Source organism: Camelus bactrianus, chromosome 31 (genome assembly GCF_048773025.1).
Source record: "Camelus bactrianus isolate YW-2024 breed Bactrian camel chromosome 31, ASM4877302v1, whole genome shotgun sequence".
NCBI lineage: Eukaryota > Metazoa > Chordata > Mammalia > Artiodactyla > Camelidae > Camelus > Camelus bactrianus.
This window is the reverse complement of record NC_133569.1, coordinates 25,644,050-25,667,458: the sequence shown is the minus strand read 5'-3', so window position 1 is coordinate 25,667,458 and position 23,409 is coordinate 25,644,050. Positions and strand designations below refer to the sequence as shown.

The following is a 23,409-nucleotide window of genomic DNA, read 5'->3' as shown; positions in this document are numbered from 1 at the left end:
CTGGGTCGGGGGCAGGGAGGCACACCGTGGTGGTTCCCAGAGTCCAGTTTCATTTAGGGGAGACGGCTGCCAGCAGACTAATAAGGGACACTCTTACTCGTTCTATGGAAAGGATATTCAGTGCTTTCAGATGAGAGCCAGAAGTTGATGGACAGTCATGAGTCTCAAGTCCAGCCCAGGAACGTGCGTAAGACTCGTTCCGCCCTGGTGAGTTTTTCCCAGGGTCTGTTCCTGATTGGCCGGAGTAACTTGAATATAAAAAAGGCCTCGTTTTTAAGTAAACCTGACAAGTTTCTCAGCAGGGAAATATCTAATGTCAGTATTGTGTCTCCTTTAGTCCTTAAAAGTTACTATGTCTATGCACACGATTGTATATAACACTTTTTAAAAGTCTGGTTTTTACTGACGGGCAGTTGATTTATAACGTTCCAGGTGTACAGCAGAGAGGTTCAGTGATGCATATATATACATTTTTTCAGATTCTTTCCCATTGTATGTTATTATAAGCAATTGAATTTAGTTCCCTGTGCTGTACAGTTGTACTTCCCTGTTTATCTGTTTTATATTTAGTAATGTGTTTCTGTTAATCCCAAACTCCTAGTTATTCCCTCCTCTGCCCTTTCTCCTTTGGTAACCACAGTTTGTTTCCTATGCCCGTGAGTCTATTTTTGGTTTGTAAATAAGATTTGTATCACTTATTTTAGATTCCACATATAAGTGATATCATATGATATTTGTCTTTCTCTGTCTGATTTATTTCGCTTAGTATGATCATCTCTAGGTCCAGCCATGTTGCTGCAAATGGCATGATTTCATTCTTTTTTATGGCTGAGTAGTATTCCACCGTGTATGTAATGCTTTTTAAATATATAGAGAACAAAGATGAAAACATAGTTAAAAAGTACCTCTAGCAAAGTTATAACTTTAACTTGCTATTTCTATCCTATTGTGAGGTAGAGCCATGTGGTTTATTGACTGGGCTTTATGATTTATTGACTGGGCCAGCACAGGTGGGTCATCTGTCAGCTGGGTCATCTTTCAGCTGGGGCAGGCAAAACATGAAATTCCTTTATATGAGGGGAAAATTTTTAAAATATATTGTCATTTACTTGCTGGCACAAATGGCAATAATGAAGGGGAAAGCCTTAATGTTAAACCAATAAATGGTTAAATTACATAACATTACATACATGTTAAATTACATGTATAAATTAGACACATGTTAAATAAATTATGTTAAATTACATACATTAACAATAAATGGTTAAATACATAGGAGTGTAAATCGGATCTTAATCCATTCATCACTCCATCCCCTTCAGACCCTGTACAGTTAGTCTCCAGGGCCCCAGAGCTGTTGACAGTTGTGGAAATGTCTGAGGAGGGAAAAAGTTTAAAATTAAAGAAGTAAGCTATATATTCATATATGTACATGCACATATACATATGTATAGAAGTAACTATCTACAGATTTATGTTAGCAGGTAAAGTAAACAGGCCTTAGTCATATCTGAGCTATTTGTAATGTGGGACGTAGGTACATGCTGATAGGTCTGCTAGGAGGTACGAGTGTCCTCTGAGAGTCCCCAGGGCCTGGGAGGGACTTGCACCCCTGGCCTCGTCTCTGCTGAGGGCCCTGTGTTGCTCCGTTCTTCCCAAAGCTGGCCCTGGACAGGGGAGGCGGGGGTGACACACGGAAGGGAAAGCTACTAGTTACTGTTGGGAGTCACCGGGTTCAGCCCTGCTAGGGGGCTTCGGGACAGCGCAAAGCACACTCCAGTCTCCCCGTGTGAGATGGTGGAGGTGCCCCAGGGAGGTGGAGCCCTCAGCCCCTGGGCGGGCAAGCCGTCCTGCCAGAGGGAGGCCTTAGACGGAAAGTTTCAGGGTGCAGGAGCGCACGCAGCACTGCGGGGGAGGGTGGCGGTGATCTGGTCCTGGCTCCAGGGGACGCGTCATCTGATGTGCGCCCTCCGACATCCCCAACAGCCGTTGTTTCTATTTCTACGAACTGGCCGGGAGTCTTCAGCCCCACCCGCAGCAGGTGTTTATCCCGGTGGGTCACTCTTACCACTCCCCACGAGAGGAGCTGCCCACGAGGCAGCACATCACTTTTGAAAAGTACCTTTCATGTTCCTCGTCCACCTCACCTTGCCGCTCACCTTGCCTGGCAGGTGCTTGCTGCCAGTCTTCTCCAAACGGGTCTCCTAAGTGTCTCCCCTGGTAGTAAGTCTGTTCTTTCCCTGCAAACTGTAGACATATGTAAATACACAAAGGGAAAAAAAAGTATCTTTTCTTGTTTCTCCACCTTTGAAAGCCACAGCACAGTAAGAGGGACTTCAGTGGCCAGTGGGCGGCACCCCTGTGACACCCAATTTCCCTTCATGCCTTGTGGATGGCATGAAGGTTTGATAAATGTTTGTGTGGCTATGACAACCTCATCAAAAATGCATGAAAAACTACAAATGCCTCCCTGTTTTCATTACCCCCCACATCCCTTCCTGAAACCGAGCTCTTCTGAGCACAGCCCTAAAACATACCTCAGTTAGAGATCGTCTGCGTGTCAGAAGGTCCTTCCCGCCCAGCCCTGACGCCCGTAACCATTCACGCCTGGGCAGGTGCACCCTGGTGGTGCCTTCTCAGTGTTAGAGTTACTGACGCTTGGTTTCAGTTTAATTTTGCCACTTTTATTGGTGTCATTGTCATTCACATAAGGTAGGTGACATCAAAAAAATGCCCTATAGGCAATGAAAGTATTCTGTGTGATACTATAGTGGTGGCTAGACGTCATTACGCATTTGTCAAAGCCCACAGGATGTACAGCGCCAAGAGGGAACCCTCACGTGAACTATGGACTTTGGTTGATAATAACGTGCCCACGTTGGTTCATCAATTGTACCAAATATGCCGCACTGATGAGGGATGTTGAGGGGAGGGGAGGATATATGTGTGGGTGGGGAGGGCTATGTGGGAGCTCTGTATTTTCCACTCAATTCTGTTGTGAACCTGAAACTGCTCTAAAAGAATAAAGTCTATTTTTTTTAATGCCCTGTAACAAAGCGATACCATGGAGAGAACATAACTCTGGAAAGCGAATGTCTTACTGGAATTTTGAGTTGGAGGGAAAATGAGTGAAATAGAAAAGCTCAAAAAAATTCATTTTAAAGGCTTACATCCACTCTCTCTTCAGGGCACCTGGAGCACCCCAGGCCTTTTTAAAGTCTTGAACTCTCTCTTTTCCTCATTATGATCACAGTATAATGGGATTTGTCCTGGGACGAGGAGGAAGCCCCCAGATTCGCATCTCAGGAATCACAATACAATTCCAGTGCGTCTGACTAACACTTGTGATGTTAAAACAAGAGCTTCCCCGACTTGTCTGTTTTGGGAAACTCAAGGGGAGAAATTTATGGGTTATTTTTTCTGGATAGAACACCAGTCTGAAAACAGAGTTGAAGAAAGCAAAAGGAAATAAAGTTCAGTTAGCCAGCATCTAAGGGAAAAGGTACCAGACTCACCTGGGCCACGTCAGGGCCGTGGGGTCTGGCTTTCAGTCTAGCATCCACAAACCCCCCTGGAGGAGGCGTCTTGCTTGGAATGCTGTTGTAGTACGGGTGGTCTGAGCCGTCACCCTCCTCTTCAGTCCATGGCTCATCTAGACTCTGCATTCTATCAAAAGAGGATTTTTCAAGGACTTTAGCCAAAAGTTGAGCTTGCAATCAAAACCAAAAAAATCTAATGTTAGTACCTGTCACCCTAGAAGGCAGAGTTTGGTCACTGCCCCTTCAGCCACTTAGGTCTCAGGCATATAGAAAAAGCAGATGAGTGGTTTGGTCAACCATCACTGCTTTATTCGCAGTTCTACCCTTTAGAAAATTCCAGTTATCTTTGAAACCGGAAAGAACTCCTTTTAAAAAGTGCATTTTAACAAGGAAAGACATAATTTTTATGTAAGGATAACCAGATTCTCAAGGTACAGACATACCTTGCCGTGAAATATACCCAAAACAAAATTAACTTTAAATTGGAGATTTAGTGACATCAGGGGAAATGGCAGAGTCCAGACCTCTGCAAATGCTCTCCTCAGTAATAGCAACAAGAAAACTAGCAAAAAAAAAAGTTTTTTTCAAAATCAACTTTTTTCAGAACTCTGAAAATTAACCAGAAATTGTAGCAACCTTATTTATTCAACAAACAAACACAAACAGCTGCCAGAACAACAGCTTTGTTGCATTTTAACTTGACCTATTACCATTTCCATGGTAGCCCTAAAAACCAAAATCCCATAGTCATAGTGGAAACCAGTAGCTTAAAAGCTATGGGAGGGGACAAAACAGCAGTGCGGTTCCTGCACAGCCCTGTCCCCAGTGAAGAGTCATGATGATCTGTCAGCTCATTCTCTAGGCAATTCCACTCCCTGGGCTGTCTTTATTTGACCTGATTCAGAGTTTGTCCAGGGAAAAGGGCTTCTTCTCCAGGGCCACTTGTCAAAAACAGTTAGAGGCAAGTGTTTAACTTGGTGGCTCCCTGAAACAGTGGTTCACATTTGGGGAAGAGAGTGGGCTAATCAAAAAGCTTAAAAGAAAAAGCTGGAAAATGATCAGCTTTGATGTATTTCTAGGAATCTAAAAGGCTGTGTGTATGCACAGGGCTGTTTTCATGCCCAAGACTATGTGCCTGCTGAGAAAAGATGTACAAAAGCTCGAGTTCTTGCTTGTGACCGACCTAGAAGCTTTGCACAAGCAGAAAGTAAAAGCTGAAGCAGAGATGCCAGCTGCCTGGCTGACTGCCGAGGACACACACAGAGCCCCTCAGCAAAGAACTGGGAGGCTTGTGGTTTCAGACCCAGAAGGAACTCTTTCTTCAGTCGTTAGCTGTCTCGTAAGTGAACTGAGAAGAGTTGTCAGTGGCCACATATGATGAGGAATACAGATTTTACTAAGTTAGTTTGGGAAAGTCATCAAAACAAACCACCCCCAAAAGAGCATCCTGAGGAGGGGAGAAATCTGATTTCCAGAGTTGACACATTATACTATTTAAAATTTCCAATTTCAACCAAAAATTATGAGGCATGCAAAGAAACAAACAAACAAAAAACTTTGGCTCCTACATAAGAACAACAGCAAAAAAAAGCAATCAATAGACACTGTCTCTGAGGAAACTCAGGTTTTGGACTAAGCAGACAGACCTTAAATTAGCTACTTCAAATAGGTCCTGAGAACTAAAGGGAACCATGGACAGAAAAAGTCAAACATGACCGTGCAGTCTCACCAAATTGAGAATATCACGGAGGTCCACGGACAGACGCCTCATAATCAAACTGCATGAAGCCAAAGAGAAGGAAGCACGAAAGCAACAAGAACGAAGCAGCTCGCCGTGTACGGGGGTCCTCAGTGGTGCAGCAGGCGCCTTCTTACCAGCCCCAGCGGAGGCCCGAAGGCCGCGGGACGGCACGTCACAAGTGCCGACGGAAAACGCTGTCTACCGAGAACTCTCCACAGGAATGTCTTGTTCTATTGCGCTTCCCTTTCTTACATTTCACAGCTTTCAGAATTTGCATTTTTCACAAATCCAAGGTTTGTAGCAACCCTGTGTTAAGCAAGCTTATCAGTGCCATTTTTCCAACAGCATTTGCTCACTTCATGTCTCTGTGTCCTATTTTGGTAATTTTTGTAGTATTTCAAATGTCTTCATTATTATTATATTTGTTACGGTGACCGGTGGTCAGTGATCTTTGATGCCACTGTTGTGATCGTTTGGGGGTGCCGCAAGACACATCCATATAAGATGGTGAACTTGATAAACGTTGTGTGTGTTCTGACTGCTCCACCAGCTGACTGTCCTTCCATCTTCATCCCTCTTGTCTGGTCTCCCTATTCCCCGAGACACAACAGTGTTGAAATTCAGCTCATTAGTAACCCTAAGAGGGACTCTGTTCAAGTGAGAGGAGTCATATGCCTCTCATTTTAAATCAAAAGGTAGAAATGCTGAAGCTTAGTGAGGAAGGCATGTCAGAAGCTGAGAGGCCAAAAGCACGGCCTCTTATGCCAACAGCCAAGTTGTGAATGCAAAGGAAATGTTTTCAAAGGAAATTAAAAGTGTCGCTCCAGTGAACACATGAATGATAAAGTGAAACAGCCTTATCGCTGACACGGAGAAAGTTTCAATGGTCCAGACAGAAGACTAAGCCAGACACAGTACCTTAAGCCAGAGCCTAATCCAGAGCAAGGCTCTAATTCCCTGCAGTTCTATGAAGGTTGAGAGAGATGAGGAAGCTGCAGAAGAAAAGTCTGAATCTAGCAGAAGCTGGTTCATGAGGTTTAAGGAAAGAAGCCATTTCTAGAACATCAAAGTACACGGGGAAGCAGCAGGTGCCGATACGGAAACTACTGCACGTTCTCCAGAAGATCGAGCTCGGACAGCAAACGAAGGTGGCCACGCTACCTTGTACTGGGAGAAGACCCACCTAGGAATTTCAGAGCTAGAGAGATGCCTGGCTTCAAAGGACAGGTTGACTCTCTTGTTAGGGGCCACTGCAGCTGGCGACTGTAAGTTGAAGCCCTTGCTCATGTACCATTCTGGAAATCCTAGGGCCCTTAAGAATTATGCCAAGTCTACTCTGTGGTCTATAAATAGAACAGAGCCTGGATGACAGCACGTCTGCTTACAGCATGGTTTACTGAATATTTTAAGCCTACTGTTGAGACCTACTGCTTAGAAAAAAAGATTCTTTCAAAATGTTACTACTCATTGACAATGCACCTGGTCACCCAAGAGCTCCAACCGAGATGCCAATGAGATTAATGTTATTTTCATGCCTGCTAACACAGCATCCATTCTGCAGCCCGTTGATCAAAAAGTAATTTTAATTTTCAAGTCTTATTATTTAACAAATGCATTTCATAAGGCAATAGCTACTCTCCATAGTGATCTAGACAGTGATCTGGGCAAAGTCAATTGAAAACCTTCTGGAAAGGATTCACCATTTTAGATGACATCGAACACAGTCACGATTCACGGAGAGAGGTAAAATGATCAACATTGACAGGAGCTTGGAAGAAGTGAATCCAACCCTCATCGATGACTTTGAGGGGTTCAGAAGTCAGTGGAGGAAGTAACTGTAGACGTGGTGGAAATAGCAAGAGAATTAGATGAAGAAACGGAACATGAAGGTATGACTGAACTGGTGGATCTTTGGATGACATTTTAATGGATGAGGAGTTGTGTCTTAGGGATGAGCAAAGAAAGTGGTTTCTTGAGATGAAGGCAGCTCCTAGAGAAGATGCTGTAAAGATTGTCGGAGCGACGACAAAGGCTCCGGATATTATACACACTTAGTTGATAAGCAGTGGCAGGGTCCGAGTAGAGTAACTCCGATTTTGAAAGTAGTTCTGTTGGAGGAATGCTCCCAAACAGCACTGCACGCTACAGAGAATCATTCATGAAAGGAAGAGTGAAACAATGCAGCTGAATTCATTGTCGTCTTGTTTGAAGAATGTGTCACAGCCACCCCAGCCTTCAGTAACCATCAGCCTTGATCAGTCACCGGCCACCAACATTAAGGCAAGACCCTCTCCCAGCAAAAAGATTACAGCTTGCTCAGATGATGGCTAGCATTTTTTAGCAATAAAGTATTTTTAACTAAGGTATGTATGTTATTTTTTAGACATAATGCTATTAAGTGTGCATAATTGCATACTTAACAGGCTATGGTATAGTGTAAACGTAACTTTTAAAGGCATGGGGAAACCGAAAAAGAACGTGTGACTTGCTTTATTGTGATGTATTAAACCCATTCATTTATGGTCAACTGATTTCAACAAGGATGCATAGACAATTCAATGTGTGGAAGAACAGTCTTTTTGACCAATGGTGCTATGACAATTAAATAGCCATTTGTGAAGGAAAGAAGTTGGATCTTACCTCACACCATATATGAAAAATAAGCTCAAATGGATCAAAGATCTGAATGTAAGAGCTAAAACTTAGAAGAAAACATAGGTGTAAATCTCCGTGACCTCAGATTAGGCAATGGTTTCTTACACATGACACCAAAAGCAAAAGCAACCAAAGAGAAAATAAGTAAGTTAACTGAACTTCATTAAAATTAAAAACCATTGTGCTTCAAAGGACATTAACAAGAAAATGCAAAGGCAACTCAAAAAATGGGAGAAAACATTTGCTAATCCTATATCAGAAAAGAGACTTGTATCCAGAATATATAAAGAACCTCTACAAATCAACAATAAAAAGACAAATAACTCAGTCTTAAAAATGGACTAAGTATTGGAGCAGACATTTCTCCAAAGAAGATACACAAATAGTCAATAAGCACATGAAAAGATGCTGACATCTTTAGTCAGCAGGGAAATATAAATCAGAACCACAATCTGAGTCCACTGTATACTCACTAGGATAGCTAAAATCAAAATGATGGATGATCACAAATGCTGGTGAAGTTGGAACCCTCATACATTGCTGGTGAAAATGTAAAATGGTACAGCCACTTTGGAAAACAGTTTGGCAGTTCCTCAAAATTTTAGCATAGGGCTCCCATATGACTGAGCAATTCCACTCCTAAGTATATACCCAAGAGTACTGAAACACCTGTCCACGCTGGAACTTGTCCACATCTTCACAGCAGTATTATTCATAAGAACTAAAAGGTGAAAACAACCCAAATGTTCATAAACTGATGAATGAATAAACAAAAGCTAGCATAGACATACAATGGAATATTATTCAGCCCTAAAAAATATGCCATACAGATACATGCTACAGCATGGATTAACCTTGAAAACATTCCAGTAAGCAAAGGAAGTCAGGCACATATTGTATGATTCCATTTACATAAAATGTCCATAATTGGCAAATCCATGAAGACAAAAAGTAGTAGTTGTTTGGGGAGGTGGGGGTTAGAAAATGGGGAGTAACTGCTAATGAGTATGAGGTTTCTTTCTGGAATTAGAGAGTTGTGATGATTGTACTTGTAAAATCTTTGACAATTCTAAATACCACAGAACTATATATTTTTAAAGGGTAATTTTATCATAAATAAATTATATAGCAATTTTTTAAAAATAATAATTAATGGAGCTTTGGCTACATTTGAATTGTTTTTCGTTGTTCTCTCTGGTTTTGTGTTGACAATGACCTTGAATTTCTGCAAGAATATCAGAGGAAAAAAAGCTTCTAAGGAAAAATCATACCATAGCAAAAATCCTTATTCTTTAAAAGTGCTGTTTTTGATTATCAGTTGGAGATGGAGGATAAATCCAGATCAGAGTCTCTCCCCAGGTAATTAACACAATGAACAAAAACTAATTCACAAATAAGAGAAGCCACCCACTTACCAGCAGAAAGAGAAGCACAGAGGAAGCCATGTGCCACCAAGATGAAACTCTAAGATTCTGGGGCAGCTTGGTGGGTCCTAATGCTGCCACGCCTGCTCCCCACTCATCTGTCCCCAACGCCACTCCAAAGTATGCGGGCAAAGAAGCTGACTACATATGTACCCAAATCTCACGCCTTTAGCTTACATTTTCCAATTTGAAGAGAAATGGCCTGAGTGAGTGAGCAGAAAACCCAAGGAGAATTGCTCACAAATAGAACCTCCTGTCTTGCTGGCCCCTAGGATCTCAGCATCTCAGAGAGAACAGGGGCCAGCGCCCGCCGTAACCCAGGGTCCCCGGAACAGGCAGGGGAGCAGAGGAGGGCGCATGGCAGCTGGAGACAAGGTGGCGTCTGTCACGCCCAGGATGTCCCCACCTGCTCCCTTGGTCTCAGACCTCCTCAGTGAACACCACAAGCAGCTTGTAGACAAGATGAAACGGATGTCAGGGAATATGGGCACCCTTGTTCCTGCTCTGCTTTAGAATTTTATGACATTTTCATTTTATGCCATACTTGCATTTGGGGTTGAGAGTTTTCTCAGTGGATAATATCTCCCTACTTCATTTTCTTTCCTCAAACCTTCTTCAAACTTCATTATATAGAAACATACACAGGACTTCATACCTTAGGAATATTCCCAGGGAAGCACAGTAATTCAGTGAACTCCCCCGACTCATTTTTGTACATATTATTCTCATAGTATTTATTTGACTTTTTTTAAATTGAGGTATAGTCAGTTTACAATGTTGTGTCGATTTCTGGTGTACAGTGTAATTTTTCAGTCATGTATGAATATATGTATGTTCATTTTCATGTTCTTTTTCACCATAAGCTACTACAAGATATTGAACATATTTCCCTCTGCTATACAGTATAAACTTGTTGATATTTTTTATCTATTTTATATATACCCGTCAGTATATGCAAATCTCAAACTCCCAGTTTACCCCTTCCCACCCCCCTCCCCCCTGGCAACCACAAGTCTGTATTCTATGTCTGTGAGTCTGTTTCTGTTTTATATATAAGTTCATTTATCTTTTTCTCTTTTTAGATTCCACATATGAGTAATCTCATGTGGTATTTTTCTTTCTCTTTCTGGCTCACTTAGAATGACATTCTCCAGGGCCATCCATGTTGCTGCAAATGGCATTATTTTATCATTTTTTATGGCTGAGTAGTATTCCATTGTATAAATATACCATGGCTTCTTTATCCAGTCATCTGTTGATGGACACTTAGGCTGTTTCCATGTCTTGGCTACTGTAAATAGTGCTGCCATGAACATTGGGGTGCAGGTGTCTTTTTGAATTAAGGTTCCCTCTGGATATAAGCCCAGGAGTGGGATTGCTGGGTCATAGGGTAAGTCTATTTTTAGTCTTTTATTTGACTTTTATGCAACATTTCAAAAGTACAGAAAAACATAGTCATTAATATCAAAGACACCTACACATCCACCACTGAGATTAAACAAATGTGAACATTTTGCTATATTTGATTCCTTCTCTTAAAGAAATAAAATGTGTCAGACTTACTTTGGATGGATAAATATGTGATATTGACAGCAAAATGTAAATGGTAGAATCTAGAAGGTGGGAGTACCAGTGTTCACTGCAAAATTCTTTTTATGTATTGTAACATTTTCATTATGAAGTGTTAGAGAGGAAATACACCAGCCAAAAAACAGTTAAAGCCCGCCCCATGCCCCGTCACCATCAGGTGTCCTGGAGTCGGTACGTAATATCCTTGCAGGTTTTTATACCTTTTATACACATGCATTTATCCATAAACTATACATACGATTGTTTATGTGTTTTAAAATTTTCCATAAACGGCTCATATCCTTTTTCACGCCATTAAAATGCTCGAGATTCATTCTGATAATACACATTTACTGATGAATTCTTTTTAACAACTGTGTCCTGTTACATACGTAATTTAAAACTTCGCTCACCCACTCAAGGGCTATCGGGTCCCCCGCCACTTTCTACCTCTAACTCCCTCTTGCACAAAGCTTGTGTGAGCTTGCAGAAGCCCCTATCAACCAGGAAAAAACAGGGCCTCCACAGGCACCCCCAAAATGCATGCCTTGCAAGAAATTTTCCAATGGGTGAAGGCAAATAAAATTAAAAGTCTCTTTCACGAAAGATGAAGACTTCAGAGAGATGAAAGTCACCTTCACAATAAGAAACACAGAGGTGGGTCTGCTCCCACAACTGACTCCCAGAATGTGGCTGCAGAGACTGGGGGGAAAACGTGAAAAGCAAATTCGGGAGAAATAAAATAGAGCTTTATTTACAGTGAGCACATCATTGTAACAGGCCTCCAGTAGGACAGACGACTGCCCCGTATTACTTTTTTTTAATGCTTTTTTATGCTGCGTGGAATACCCTTATGTCCTAAGGGAACTCAGTGGTAGAGTCCGAGCATTTTTATAATTAAACCGAACATCTCAAAACCCCTGGTCACATTTACTGTTTCGCTTAACACTTAAACAAACACCGCCAAGCCGTTGTTGTTCCCATTTTACAGACGAAGCTGCTGAGACTCAGGCTGGCTAGGACCCCGCCTGGGGCCGCCCCGGCCATCGAGTCTGAAAGCCAAAAAGGCCAGTAAGGCAGACGCAACGCTGGTCGCCCCAAGCACGGCGCCTCCCGGAGGGAGCCTCCGAATCAGGACTTCGGCTCACCCTGATGACAGGGACAACGGGCCAGGCAGAACCCGTGATGCCAGCCCAAGGAGGCACATGTGGAAACATCGCACGCACGCAGAGGACCCAGAACAGAAACGCACTACCGTTTTTTTGGTAACGTTGGCCACTGTCACTATAGTTTCAAGAAAGTGTTCTAAACATCCGGAGCATCGCCCGCGCGTCGGCTTCCTGGGCCACGGCCCGGCGCCGGCCCGGCGTCTGCGCGCCCCGGAGGCCCTGTGACGGACCGTGTCTGTCCAGCGTGCTCCCCGAGAAGGCGGTTTTGTGGATTTTCTCCTTTCAAGTGTTTTTAAGAGGAAAGGCCAGAAAATGCAGAGGGGCCACTGCAGACACTACTCACCGGTCGTGGAGAGCAGGGATCTTGGAAGGACACTGCAAATACTGCTTGAACCGGAGCTCAAAGGCCTGTCCGATGGAGCCGATGACATCCTGGGCCAGCCCGTCACAGCACTCCAGAATGTGACAGGCTGTGAAAGCAAGGGGCACGGGGCGTTAGAGACAGACACTGGGGCTGCCCAGGCTCCTCCTTCCCGAGGGGAAAACCCCGTAGCCTGCGGAGACAAGGGGACAGGAGGTGACCTTCATACCAGCTCGTGGCAGCTCCACCCACAGCTGCACCCCGGGGCCCAGCCGTTCGGTTTCCTGCTACAGGGGTCCGTTCCTTAATGGCCTGTTCCCTCCAAAAGTAGAGGTTCTGTTTGTAAGTACATTTTAACGTTTTAAAGTGCAACTGGATTTCCCTCCGATCGCTTTAAAGTCTATGAAAAATCCACTCAGAACTCAGTAGGGAAATAGGGTCTGGAAGGAAAACTCACAGGACCCAGAACCTGAGAGGAACAAGAAGAGTCCCATGAGCCTCAAAAAAAAAACCAAGAAACAAATTTAAATTGGCTCCTTTGAATGAATCCTGAGCTCCGATGGACTCAGAGCAAGCCCTCTGCTTACTTCCCAGTGGGAGTACGGTGTTGCCAAGTGTGGCACTCGAAGCAGTGAGACGAACAACCTTTGAAGATGAGTTCAAAGGGACACTAGTTACCCAGTAGGACCATCCCGCCACACACCACCTGCATCTACACTGGATGAGGCTGAATGTTCAGGCCAGTTCCCGGGGGCACCTGCCAGCTCATATGGACATGCCGTCCTGGTGACCAAGATGTGGTGTAATCCATGTGGAACCTCCTGAGAAAAGACGGTGGAGTAGGGCAAGGCAGCGGAGAACGTCCCCGCTCTGCTCTGCAGGGGAGCAGAGCTCTCCTCCAAGATGCATGAACACGGAGTCCCGCAGAAGAGCCCCCGCCCCGCCACGTGGCACCGTGGCCGGCGTGACATGCTCTGTCGCCACTGGGACAAGGGCATTCTCCCTGGAGAGAAGGACAGGTGGGTGTGTCACACGCCACCTTTCTCTTGCCGACAGCTAGGCTACAGCTGTGCTTCAAGGAGGGCCTCCAGGAGCACGGCGGGGGCCAGCAGTGAGGCGCCGCGTCGCTGCCTGGGTGCTGGCTCCCCGGCGCTGGCAGCAATCAGGGAGCTGCGGAACCGTCTCCCCGCCGCGGGGGAAGCCAGCACGTGCCAGAAAGAGGGCTCGTTGAGATGGGAAGTTGCGAAGGAAGGAACAGGGACATCACCACCTCCACCTTCTGGCCTCTCTTCATCACGATGCTGCCTTCTCCGCGCACAGAGCAGCCCGGCGCCGCAGAACTCACCCTGACGGTGACAGCGAGGGTGACAGCGAGGCTGCCAGCCTTGGGCTTATCTCCCCCCGGGCTCAGAGAGGACGCGGGGACAAGCGCTTCCAGGGGAGGGCAAATGTCACTGGATTGCTGCCTCGGACTGCAACGCTGTCCCTCAGAACACCAGCCCCACCTCAGCGATGGCCGAGGGCTTTGTCCCGAGGAGACAGACGTCCCGGCTGTATTTTTGTTATTGAGTATTGATCCTGTCTTATTTTGTTGTTGATACTAGTTTTCAGGATCAGCCCAGGTGGGCACAAAGCAAGCCCATAAGCAGCTGTTGGGACGGTGCGGTCGTCATTAACTGAAGGGAATGGAGGTGCCTGTCCAGCCAGTCGGGAGCAGGAGTCTAGGGTGGAGTGAGGGGAAGAGCCTCGCTCCCGCACCTGCCCCGCGTCTCCATCCGCCCCTGCCCGCCCTGCCCTGCTGTTCTCCGGCACCGGCACAGCCGAGGGAACCGGCTGGCCAGAACTCTGGAGAACTGAGTGCACCAGGGATGGACCCGAGAAGTGCAGCTTCTTTTTCTTCTAAGGAGGAAAGCAGTGCCCTAACCTTCAACACAGTGAATGAAGACCAAGGTTTCTGCAAAGGGAGCCGTGCGATCGGTCTCCGTGGCCCCCTCATCTGCACACCAGAGAACATGAGAAGGAAAGGGTCTTCTGTAAGTCAGTTCCCGGGACATTGGAAGACGCAGGGCTCTGGGTGGAAACACCCTCATGGGATGAGGGCAGAGCCCTGTCTCGGGTCTGGGTACCAGAGGGCGACAGAACCAGCAGATGCAGCATTAAACCACGACTCCAGGCTCCAGGACTGGCTCAGTCCTCAGAGGACCGAGAAGACGTCATCTGTGGGCTGGGTCGGAGGACCCCTCTGTAGACTGGCCCTTCTGTGTTTCAGATGGTCTCCTCTGGAGAGTATTGCAATGGTCCTTAGCCAAAAGCCACTGTCTTCTGACCTCACCTGCATGACCTGGTGTGTGAGGGATGACGAGGTCCTGGCCAAAGGTGGCCATCAGGGCTGCTCGTCTTACATCCCACGAGGAAAGGATGGGGCCAGAGGTGTCATTCATGACCAAGAAGGAGAAGGATTGAGTGAGAGGGACGTACGGAGTGGTGGTGCCCAGAGTCAAGACTCAAAACGATGCTAGAGAACCTAAAACTTGGCCCAGAACAAACACAGAGGCAGGAAACAGGGTCATTCCTCATTCTGGCCCCTTTGCAATAGTGCAGTGGTGTGGGTGGTCTGGGGACAGGGGCCTGCTTGCCCACCCTGGTCTCTCCCTGACCAGCAAGGCTGGAGTCACTCTCCAGGGGAGCCAGCTCAGACCCCACAGCAGCCAGCCCAGCCCTGACACTAGTGGGGGGCCTTCATCAAGCCTCCCCATAGAGGCCACTCCTAACCGGGATGAGCCACGTGAAAGCAGAAAGCTCTGTGGCCCAAACCAGACGGAACTGGGACACAGCATCGCTCTGCACACGGCACTCCTGGTGGGCCAGCCACACGCCTTCCATGCCCGGTAGACACTGGCAGGCCAGAAGGCCAGTCCAGTTTCCCCATGGCTCCAAATGGCCCAGGGGCGAGTGGCTGCACCTGCCTGCTGGTGCTCAGGGCTGCTCCTGCCATCTGACTGCTAAACGGCCTGCGGGCCAGTCGGGGCCACCATCCATCTGAGCGTGCTCTCTGAGCCCTGCCTGGGACAGCTGCTCTGTTAGTCAGCACAAGCAAGTGACGCCCCGTAACAAACATCCCCAGCATCTCAGGGGCTGAAAACTGTTCCACTCCTGCTCGCTCTTTCCTGGGCACCTCTCCCAGGTGGCGACACCGAGAGACAGGCTGCTTTGATCTTCTGATCCTGAATTTCAGCACCAGGCCTCCACCATGCTCCAGGGAAGAAGGAGACAGGAGGGCCTTGCACAGCGCTGCTCTCAGCCCACCATACAGGACCGAGGCGGGGCCGGGTGGGCAGTCTCCTGAGAGCTGGGGGGAGCAGGGCCAGGACATCAGTGGGCACCGGCAATGCCCATCACACGCACCGAACACCCAGATGTCTTTACTTTTGTAAACCAGAGGTTGCCAAGGGTTTTCATGTTTACCTGTAAAGAACTCTTCACTATCCTGAGCACATGTCCCAAATATGTGTCAACTTATTTATAAATTATTAGCATATATCCCCATGCTACTATAATAGAATGTATGTTATATAACTAGCTTTTGGAAGATGTTTAAAAGGATAAGATAAAGATAAAAGTTCGAGGTGTTTCGTTGACCTCGAAAGCACCACACCATCAGTTATGACCTCCAAGCAAGATAAATACCTTGGGGGACGTCCGTCACCAGTGATGATGGATAGAAATTCATCTTCCCCTCTTTGAAATATTTCTCTTAATCATTTGAGTTTGGAGGGGTTGATTGCTTATCTGATCAGATCATCATTGTTTTTTCACTTTGAAAAAGTAGGACCCCGCTCCCCCCCCACCACGGTCGGGAGCAGCGGACACACGGAAAGGGTGTCGCTGGCTCGTTGCACCCTTTCCACATGCTTGCGGGGTGAGGGCCCCTCCGGCTCACATCGGCAGTGCCTGTAAACAGAGCCTCCCGCATGTGCCCCACCACAGTGGCTCCTTCCACACCTCGGGGGATGGTCACCGCCCCGTGGTGGGCCTTGTCTCCATGGGGGGCTCTGCAGGTGTGGGGGGAAAACCTCTCAGGATCTGTGCCACCCCTCTTAGAAGCCATGGCCCCTCCCACCCTCCCACACCCCCAACTCACACTTCACAGCCGTCCAGCCTCCCCAGGGCAGCCCAGCCCCTGAAGGGGTCCCATCTCGGGCTGTCCCACTGTCCTCTTGTCTAGACTCACAGACGCTCCAAGAGCTCAGGTTCACAGCCACGTTCTCTACCAGCTGGTGACTGGCCTGAGGAGTCTCAGAGACACCTGGAGCCACTGCCCAGCGAGAAAAGTCCTACCAAAGAACAACCGCTCCGTCTTCCTCCTGGTGGGCCAGACTCTCACCCCTTAGAAGGAACACCGACCACCGGTGTGAATTCTTCCTGGACAAGTGGAGGCCCCGGCTTCAGGCCTGCTTTTCAGCCAACCCTGGTCTGTTCACTTCATACGTCCACAAGCTCCTGATTGTACCAGATTTTTTCATTTGAGCCAGGTAAGAACTCCAAGATTCCTTTCCCGTGCTATTAATTAAGAGTCGTTTAGTATGTGTCCTAGCCCCAGGGCAGCAAACTAAATCTGTAAGGAGATGATTTTGCACCCGCTGGACTGGCGGGAATTTGAAAGTACTGAATCCCAAGCGTTGAACAAGAGGTGAAGCAGGGAGAGCCCCGCTGTGCCACCTGCGGGCTTTTATAATGTGAAACAAGTCTTTTTAAAAAGCCGAAGATGCCCCCAAGCACAGTGATTTGTCCTTCAGACGTAAATGCTAGGAAAGCTCTTGTACAGGAGCGTAAAATCACTACTGGAGAGCTCGCTCAAAGGCGTGCATTGAGCACCTGCTTTGCGCCAGGCCCTGCTCGAGGGTCTACGAACAGAGCAGGAAACAAAACAGTGTCCTGCTGTCACCAAGCTTACAGTCTGGAGGGTGGGCGCTGAAAACGAAGAGGGAAAAATACACCATCAGAATGGGCTGCCTGGTGGCCACCCCCCCCACACACACACAAAGACCCGTCCATCTCCTGAGCCACTGAACCTGTGAGAAAGGATCTTTGCAGACGTCAGTAGGTTAAGGACCTCAAGATGAGCTCATCCTGGCTAAGGGTGGGCTCTAAGTTCAATGACAAGTGTCTTATAAGGGGCGGAAGAGATGACACAGACATAGAAGGAGGAAGGAATGGGAAGATGCTGGCTGAGACCGGGCGGTGCAGCCACAAGCTGAGGGCTCCTGGAGCCACCAGACGCCGGAGAGGCGGGAAGGCTCCTTCCCTGGACCCTTGCAGGGAGCATGGCCCCGTGGACACCTTGATTTCAGACCCCTAGCCGCCAGAACGTTTGTCCTCTTAAGCCACCAGGTTTGTGGTAATTCCTCACAGCAGTCACAGGAATCTAGCACAAGCATAAAGACATTAACTAAAGTGAAAGGGATGAAGGAGGACAGTGGTGCAGGGTGACAGGAGGAGGACCAGGGAAGGCCATCTGGGAGGTGAGTTCCCAGAAGGAGCCGGAAGGAAATCAGGGAGTGACCCGTGGAAGGGCTAGCGTAAGAGCGGCATGGGCATCGGGTCCGTAGGTGCAAAGGCCCTGAGACAGGTGCTTGCTTGACATGTTCCAAGAAGAGCCAGGAGGTGAGAGGGGCTGGAGTGGAGGTGGTGGGGATCACAGGGAACGGGGCGGGGGCAGCGCAGGAGTGAGCTCACATCGGGTCCTGTGGGCAGGACGAATGAGACGCTTTGTGGACGGAGAAACGTAGCTCTGAGGCTCATCAGGGTGAGGGGCCTCGGGGCCTCCGAGCAGCGGGGGCAGCAGGCTGGTAAATCCTTAAATCTGACTTTCGGCCGGAGGCCCGCGCTAGGCAGGGTCATGGGGGTCTTCAGCACAGGATGTTTAAAGCCCAGGGCCTGGCTTGTTTGAAAAGCGAAACAAAAGAAAACAAAACCAAAAACAAAAAAGCCCACTGTTGACAGCATTCGGCCATGAGGAACCACCCGGTCGTCTGCCCACAGGAAGGTCAAGCTCCCACCGCTGTGTCATTAGACGGACGTTGACCTCCTGGCCTAAAAAAATAAACCATTGCTTTCGCCTGTTATTCAGACGAGGGTTTTGTTTGTTGTTTGTTTGTTTTTTGCTTCTAGGGGAGAGAGAAGTCAGAGCGGCGCTATGTTATTTTAAGGAGCTTACGCTCTTTAAGGTCACTCCCAGAAAGTCACTTCCTGGGGCCGACAACTGTCTAGGGTCAGAGTAGCCCTAAATTCAGTGCTGAATACGCCACGCGCTGGTAGAGAAGCCTGGAGAAGGCGCGTTCGAGGCCGCGTTCCATGCGGGGCGTCCCCGCAGGCCCGTCCCCCACGTCCCCCACGCCTCAGGAGTCCTGGGGGAGGACGGCCGGCCGTGTTAGAAGCTGCCCAGGCTGAACACGCAGGCCTTCCCGCCGTCCAGTCCGCAGCGCTGAACACACGGGATGTGACTTCCCACGCAAGCGCGGGCGCTCCCTGGGGCCCGCAAACGGGGCTGCTGTGCGGATATAAATTATGGGAAGTACTGCCTCCTGCGTGTATCGGCAGCCACATGTCTCACTAGGACGTTATCTTTCAGCTACTTTTGTGGGCCAGACAGTCCGTTCAGCTAACAGATGCACACGGTTGCCGGGGACGGGAGTCGCTGGGGAGTCGTGTGAATTCCAATGTGAAAACAAAATGGTTGGTGTATTAGGATCCGCAGGGCCTAATTTGCTGGGTCTCCTGTAGGCCCTGCCTTCCAGCCATGAGGCACCAACCTCGTGAAACTTCACTCCCTGGTAACCCTTATCCCCTCGAGACGGGGGTGGTGGTTACTGCTCAGCTTAATGTCTTGGCCCGGGAATCTTTGGCCCTTCCACCAGACTAACTAGATAAGCCATGGATGCTTGAAACTAGAGAGAAAAACATAGATTCTCACTGTCCACACTTCTAGACTAACCAAAAACATCCACTAAAACGTGTGAGCGGGAACCAGCGTGGGAAAGGCAGACGGTGATGGCGAGGGTCTCTGATGACCCATCTCTGTAGGATTTTGACCATCCTCTGTAGGATGCTGGCCCATCCTGAGACGCTCTGCTGACAGCCGGGCACCACAGTGCTCCAGGGCCTGCTCCGTCACATCAGTGGGGGCCCCTGCGCGGGGAGCTGGATCTTTAAGGGCCCAACTAAAAACATTCGCTCCCAGCATCTGTTGCTCATCTGACTCCTGTGTGGCAGAGACCATTCCTACTGGAAGGGGGTCATCATGGGGTGGACGCCTACAGGATGAAGGCAAAGGATGCGCTGAGATACTATTCCTGGCCAGACCCAGGACTCCCCTCCCTGCCCTCGCTGCCTCCTGGGAAGCTGGGTCTGCCGTGTGGTCTGCCTGTGTGACCGATGAGGAAGGCTGCAAATCCCTGTTGGGGAGCAGGCTCCGAGGCGGCTGGGACAACTTCGACCAATAGACTGTGGCAGAGGTGACGCTAAGCCTGGCCTTCAGGGCGCTGGGAGCATCCACCTGAGCATCGCTGGAGCCCAGGGCTACTGCGCAGGAAGTCCTCTGGCCCAGATGGAGGGGCCACTAGGAGGGACGCTGAGACTCCCGGCCGAGGGAAGAGGACCCTGCTGGCTCGGACGGCTTGTCCTCCCTGCCAAAGTGCGAGGCGTGGAGGCAAAGCCAACCTGGATCCTCCAGACCAGGCTGGCCGCCAGCCAAAGGGCACTCAGTGACCGCCACCGACGCCACATGGGGCAGAAGAACGAGCCAGCTGAGCACTGCCTGGACCCCTGACACTCAATCACATGTCTTTTTAAAATGATGGTTGTTCAGCCGCTAAGCTTCGTCACGGGCAACAGATAACTGGAAGGAAGGCGTGAACATCTCCCACCAAGTATCTCAAGGACCCCCGCACTGGCGGTGCCCCCAAAGCACCAGCCACAGTGCAGAGGTCTGACACTGTCTTCACACCAGCACCGCACACAGGTCCCTAAGGGAGCTGGTCCGGCAACCGCGAGCATGTGGAGCGGATACTGATCTCCGTGACTTTGAAAGGTGCCGCGGGCCGCAGGCAGTGCCGGCTCGTGCCTGTGGAACAGGGTCGCAGCCTCTGCGCTCCTGTGGCCCTAAGGCAGCCTGCACGGGGTTAAGCCCCTCCGGGTCTAGCCCTCAGGCCTGGTCTCCCAGCCCTGGCTGGACAGACCACCGTGGCTGGGTTAGCCCCTGTCTGAGGCCTGGCGCTGAGATTCGGGGAAGCTCCCCTGGTGAGTGTACAGTATAGTTCATTCTGAGAACCGTTGTCGACTTCGGAGCCATCAAAGGTGTCGAGAAAAAGTCTAGGATTACTTGAGGTTAACTTGGAGCAAACAAGAATAAGAGAATTACTTCAGCAACTTTTAACTCTGCGATGAGGTGTAGGCTGCCCTCTCCCCCGGCCCTCCCCTGGGATTGGTGGGAAAACAGAAAGTTAACATCTCATTGGTATTGGAATTTTTAAAGAATTTTTGTGTATGTGGACAGATACAAGAATTCTGCAAAGCAAACTAAGAAATCTTAACCGCTGGTGCCTGGGGGAGAGGGAGGGAGGGGGAGAGGAGCCGAGGCTGATGGAGGGAGGGCTGCTTTGTAGCCGCACACACCCCACCATCTTCACCTACGTCGGAGCGTGGGGCACCTCGTGGCCGCCCGGGATTCAAGGCTGGCGCCCCCAGTCGGCCCGCCACCCGCCCAGGCCTGTTCGTCTCAGGGGCTGGGGCTTTGGTTTTGTGAATGATGGAAGAATCAGGACAGCGAATGTGGGTGGAGGGTCTAGGAATAAATGCGGGTGGAAGGACCTGATGCTTCCGATGCCCTGGCCAGCCTGTGTCTGAGCTTGGACACCGGGCTGGGCAGGGCAGCGTGAACCTTCTCTGGGAGACTCCTTGGCAGCGGACACAGGGAGCTGGAGCCGGGCAGGAGGCCAGGCGGTTTGTAAAGTCTTCAGATGTCAGCGAGGCCACCGTCAGAGCACGAGCGGGAGCTGCAGTGCGCGCGCAGGTCGGGGTACCAGGCTGCAGCCGTCTGGACGCAGGTGTGTGTTTGAAGCTCACAGACACTCAGCATCTCCCGACCCGGCCCGGTGCGCCGCCCCGCTTCACTGCCTGCAGGCCTCAGTCCCCCTTCACAGCATGGTCTGACCCCGGCTCGCTCGGGTGGAGGGGCTGAGATCACGAGGGACGTCTGGCACCCCGTGTCAAGCCTGGCTGCACACGAGGTGACAAAGGGCACGCACTGACTTACCTCTGCGGTTAACGGGGTCCTTAGCGACGTACGCAACGTAGTCTGTTGTGTCCTGTGAGAGAAAAACCAGACGTCACATCACTCGTGAAGACGGCAGCAAGAGCAGCCCAAATAAAACAAAGGAGCTTTAAAACACTGAGTCCCAACTCCCAGATAGTCTGGTTTTACTGGATTAGATGCGAGGTCCGGGCATCGGGGATTCGGGGAAGCACCCCAGACGGTTCTAACGTGAACGGAGGCTGAGAACCAAGGCCGCCAGCTGTCTACAGCAGCGTCCTCCAGCTTGAGCTGGTGTCAGAATCCCCGCGGGGCTTGTCACAGCACAGGTCGCCGAGCCCCACCCCGGGGCTTCCCATTCGACAGGTCTGAGGCCAGGCCCCCAGACATGCGTTTCTGACAAGTTTCCAGCTGCTGCTGCCGGTGGTCTGGGGGCCACACTCCGAGATAATTCCAAGCGGATGTTCCAAGGTTGGTTGCAAACACCCCTCCTGGGTGGGTGAGATTCGATGACGTTAAGTAGTCATTTAGTCCCTTTAAGATGTTTCAGAATTATGCGCTCTCTTTAGAAGCCTCACCCTCGCAGATGAATTGCAAGTCCCCTTCCAGCCTCGTCTACTCAGCTCACAGAGGAAGTGGCGACCTCAGCAGTGAGGCACCCACGTGGATTTTAGTTTCCAAAGTCGGAGGAACCAATAATGCACTTAAGTCTTGAAAGCAAAAGAAAGACTTCCTGCAAAGCTGACATTTTCAACATTCAAATGCATCTCGGGAGGCGGCAGCTAGTAAAGGGCTCCCTCATCGCTGTGGACGTCTCCCAGACGTGATGGCTCGGAAGGGTTCCAGGGTTACTGACGACCCCAGTGTCTTCAGTGTCTGCGAGATCCTCTGTCGTAGCTCCTTCATTGCTCCCTCGTTGTCGCAGTTTGTATGGGCCGAGGACACGACCCTGTCTCTCCTGGCAGAGCTCCGGGAGACCCTCCAGTGGGACGGGGGATGAGGGACGCGAGTGTGGGTGGGGGTGCCGGGGTCACGAGTGCCCAGGGCAGGGAGGGCACGGTGCAAGGGGCCGTCTCGCACACCGCTGCCCAGGAAGCCCAGCTCACTGAGGCCACGGGGGCAGAGCTCCCTGCAGCTGCTGCCGCGACAGGGAGACGCAAGTCCGACTCCACGCTGGGTCTGCTGCTCTCACGGTCGCCTTCGTATCTACTGCGTTTGCTACGAGTTAAGCACTAAAGGGATGTTGCGGAGAAGCTAAAATGGTGCAGAATGGCCCGCCTCTGGGAACCCGCCTTCCCGCGTAGCGAGTGTTCAGCTCACAGGAAGCGGCCTGGCCAGGCCCACCTGCGCGTGGCTGCAGGAAGGAGATGAACCCCTCCCCTGCGGAGCCAGGCAACGTTTGACTTCACTCCCTCCCCTTTTAGTATAAAAAAGAAGCATGAATTCTAACTGAGGCAAGACAGTTCTTTGGGACACTAGTCCACCATCTCCTCGGCCTGCCGGCTTTCTGGATAAAGTTGCTATTTTTTTGCCCCAACACCTCATCTCTTGATGTTCTGGCCTGTCATGCGGCGAGCAGTAAAATCTAGGACTTAGTGACACGGCCCCGGGGTCGCCCTCCAGCACGCAGCCGGCCTCAGC

General features: G+C 49.5%; 1 protein-coding gene across 1 annotated transcript in view; it reads right to left on the bottom strand.

The window, feature by feature from the left end:
• Positions 1-23,409, bottom strand: part of SHC3 (SHC adaptor protein 3) — a 134,456-nt gene that overhangs the window by 22,171 nt on the left and 88,876 nt on the right. Inside the window, exons 6-9 of the mRNA XM_074355512.1 lie at positions 21,772-21,823; positions 12,441-12,567; positions 3,516-3,666; positions 2,160-2,247 (exon numbers count right to left, since the gene is read on the bottom strand). Coding sequence (XP_074211613.1) covers positions 2,160-2,247; positions 3,516-3,666; positions 12,441-12,567; positions 21,772-21,823 — 418 coding nt within the window. The remainder of the gene's footprint in view (positions 1-2,159; positions 2,248-3,515; positions 3,667-12,440; positions 12,568-21,771; positions 21,824-23,409) is intronic.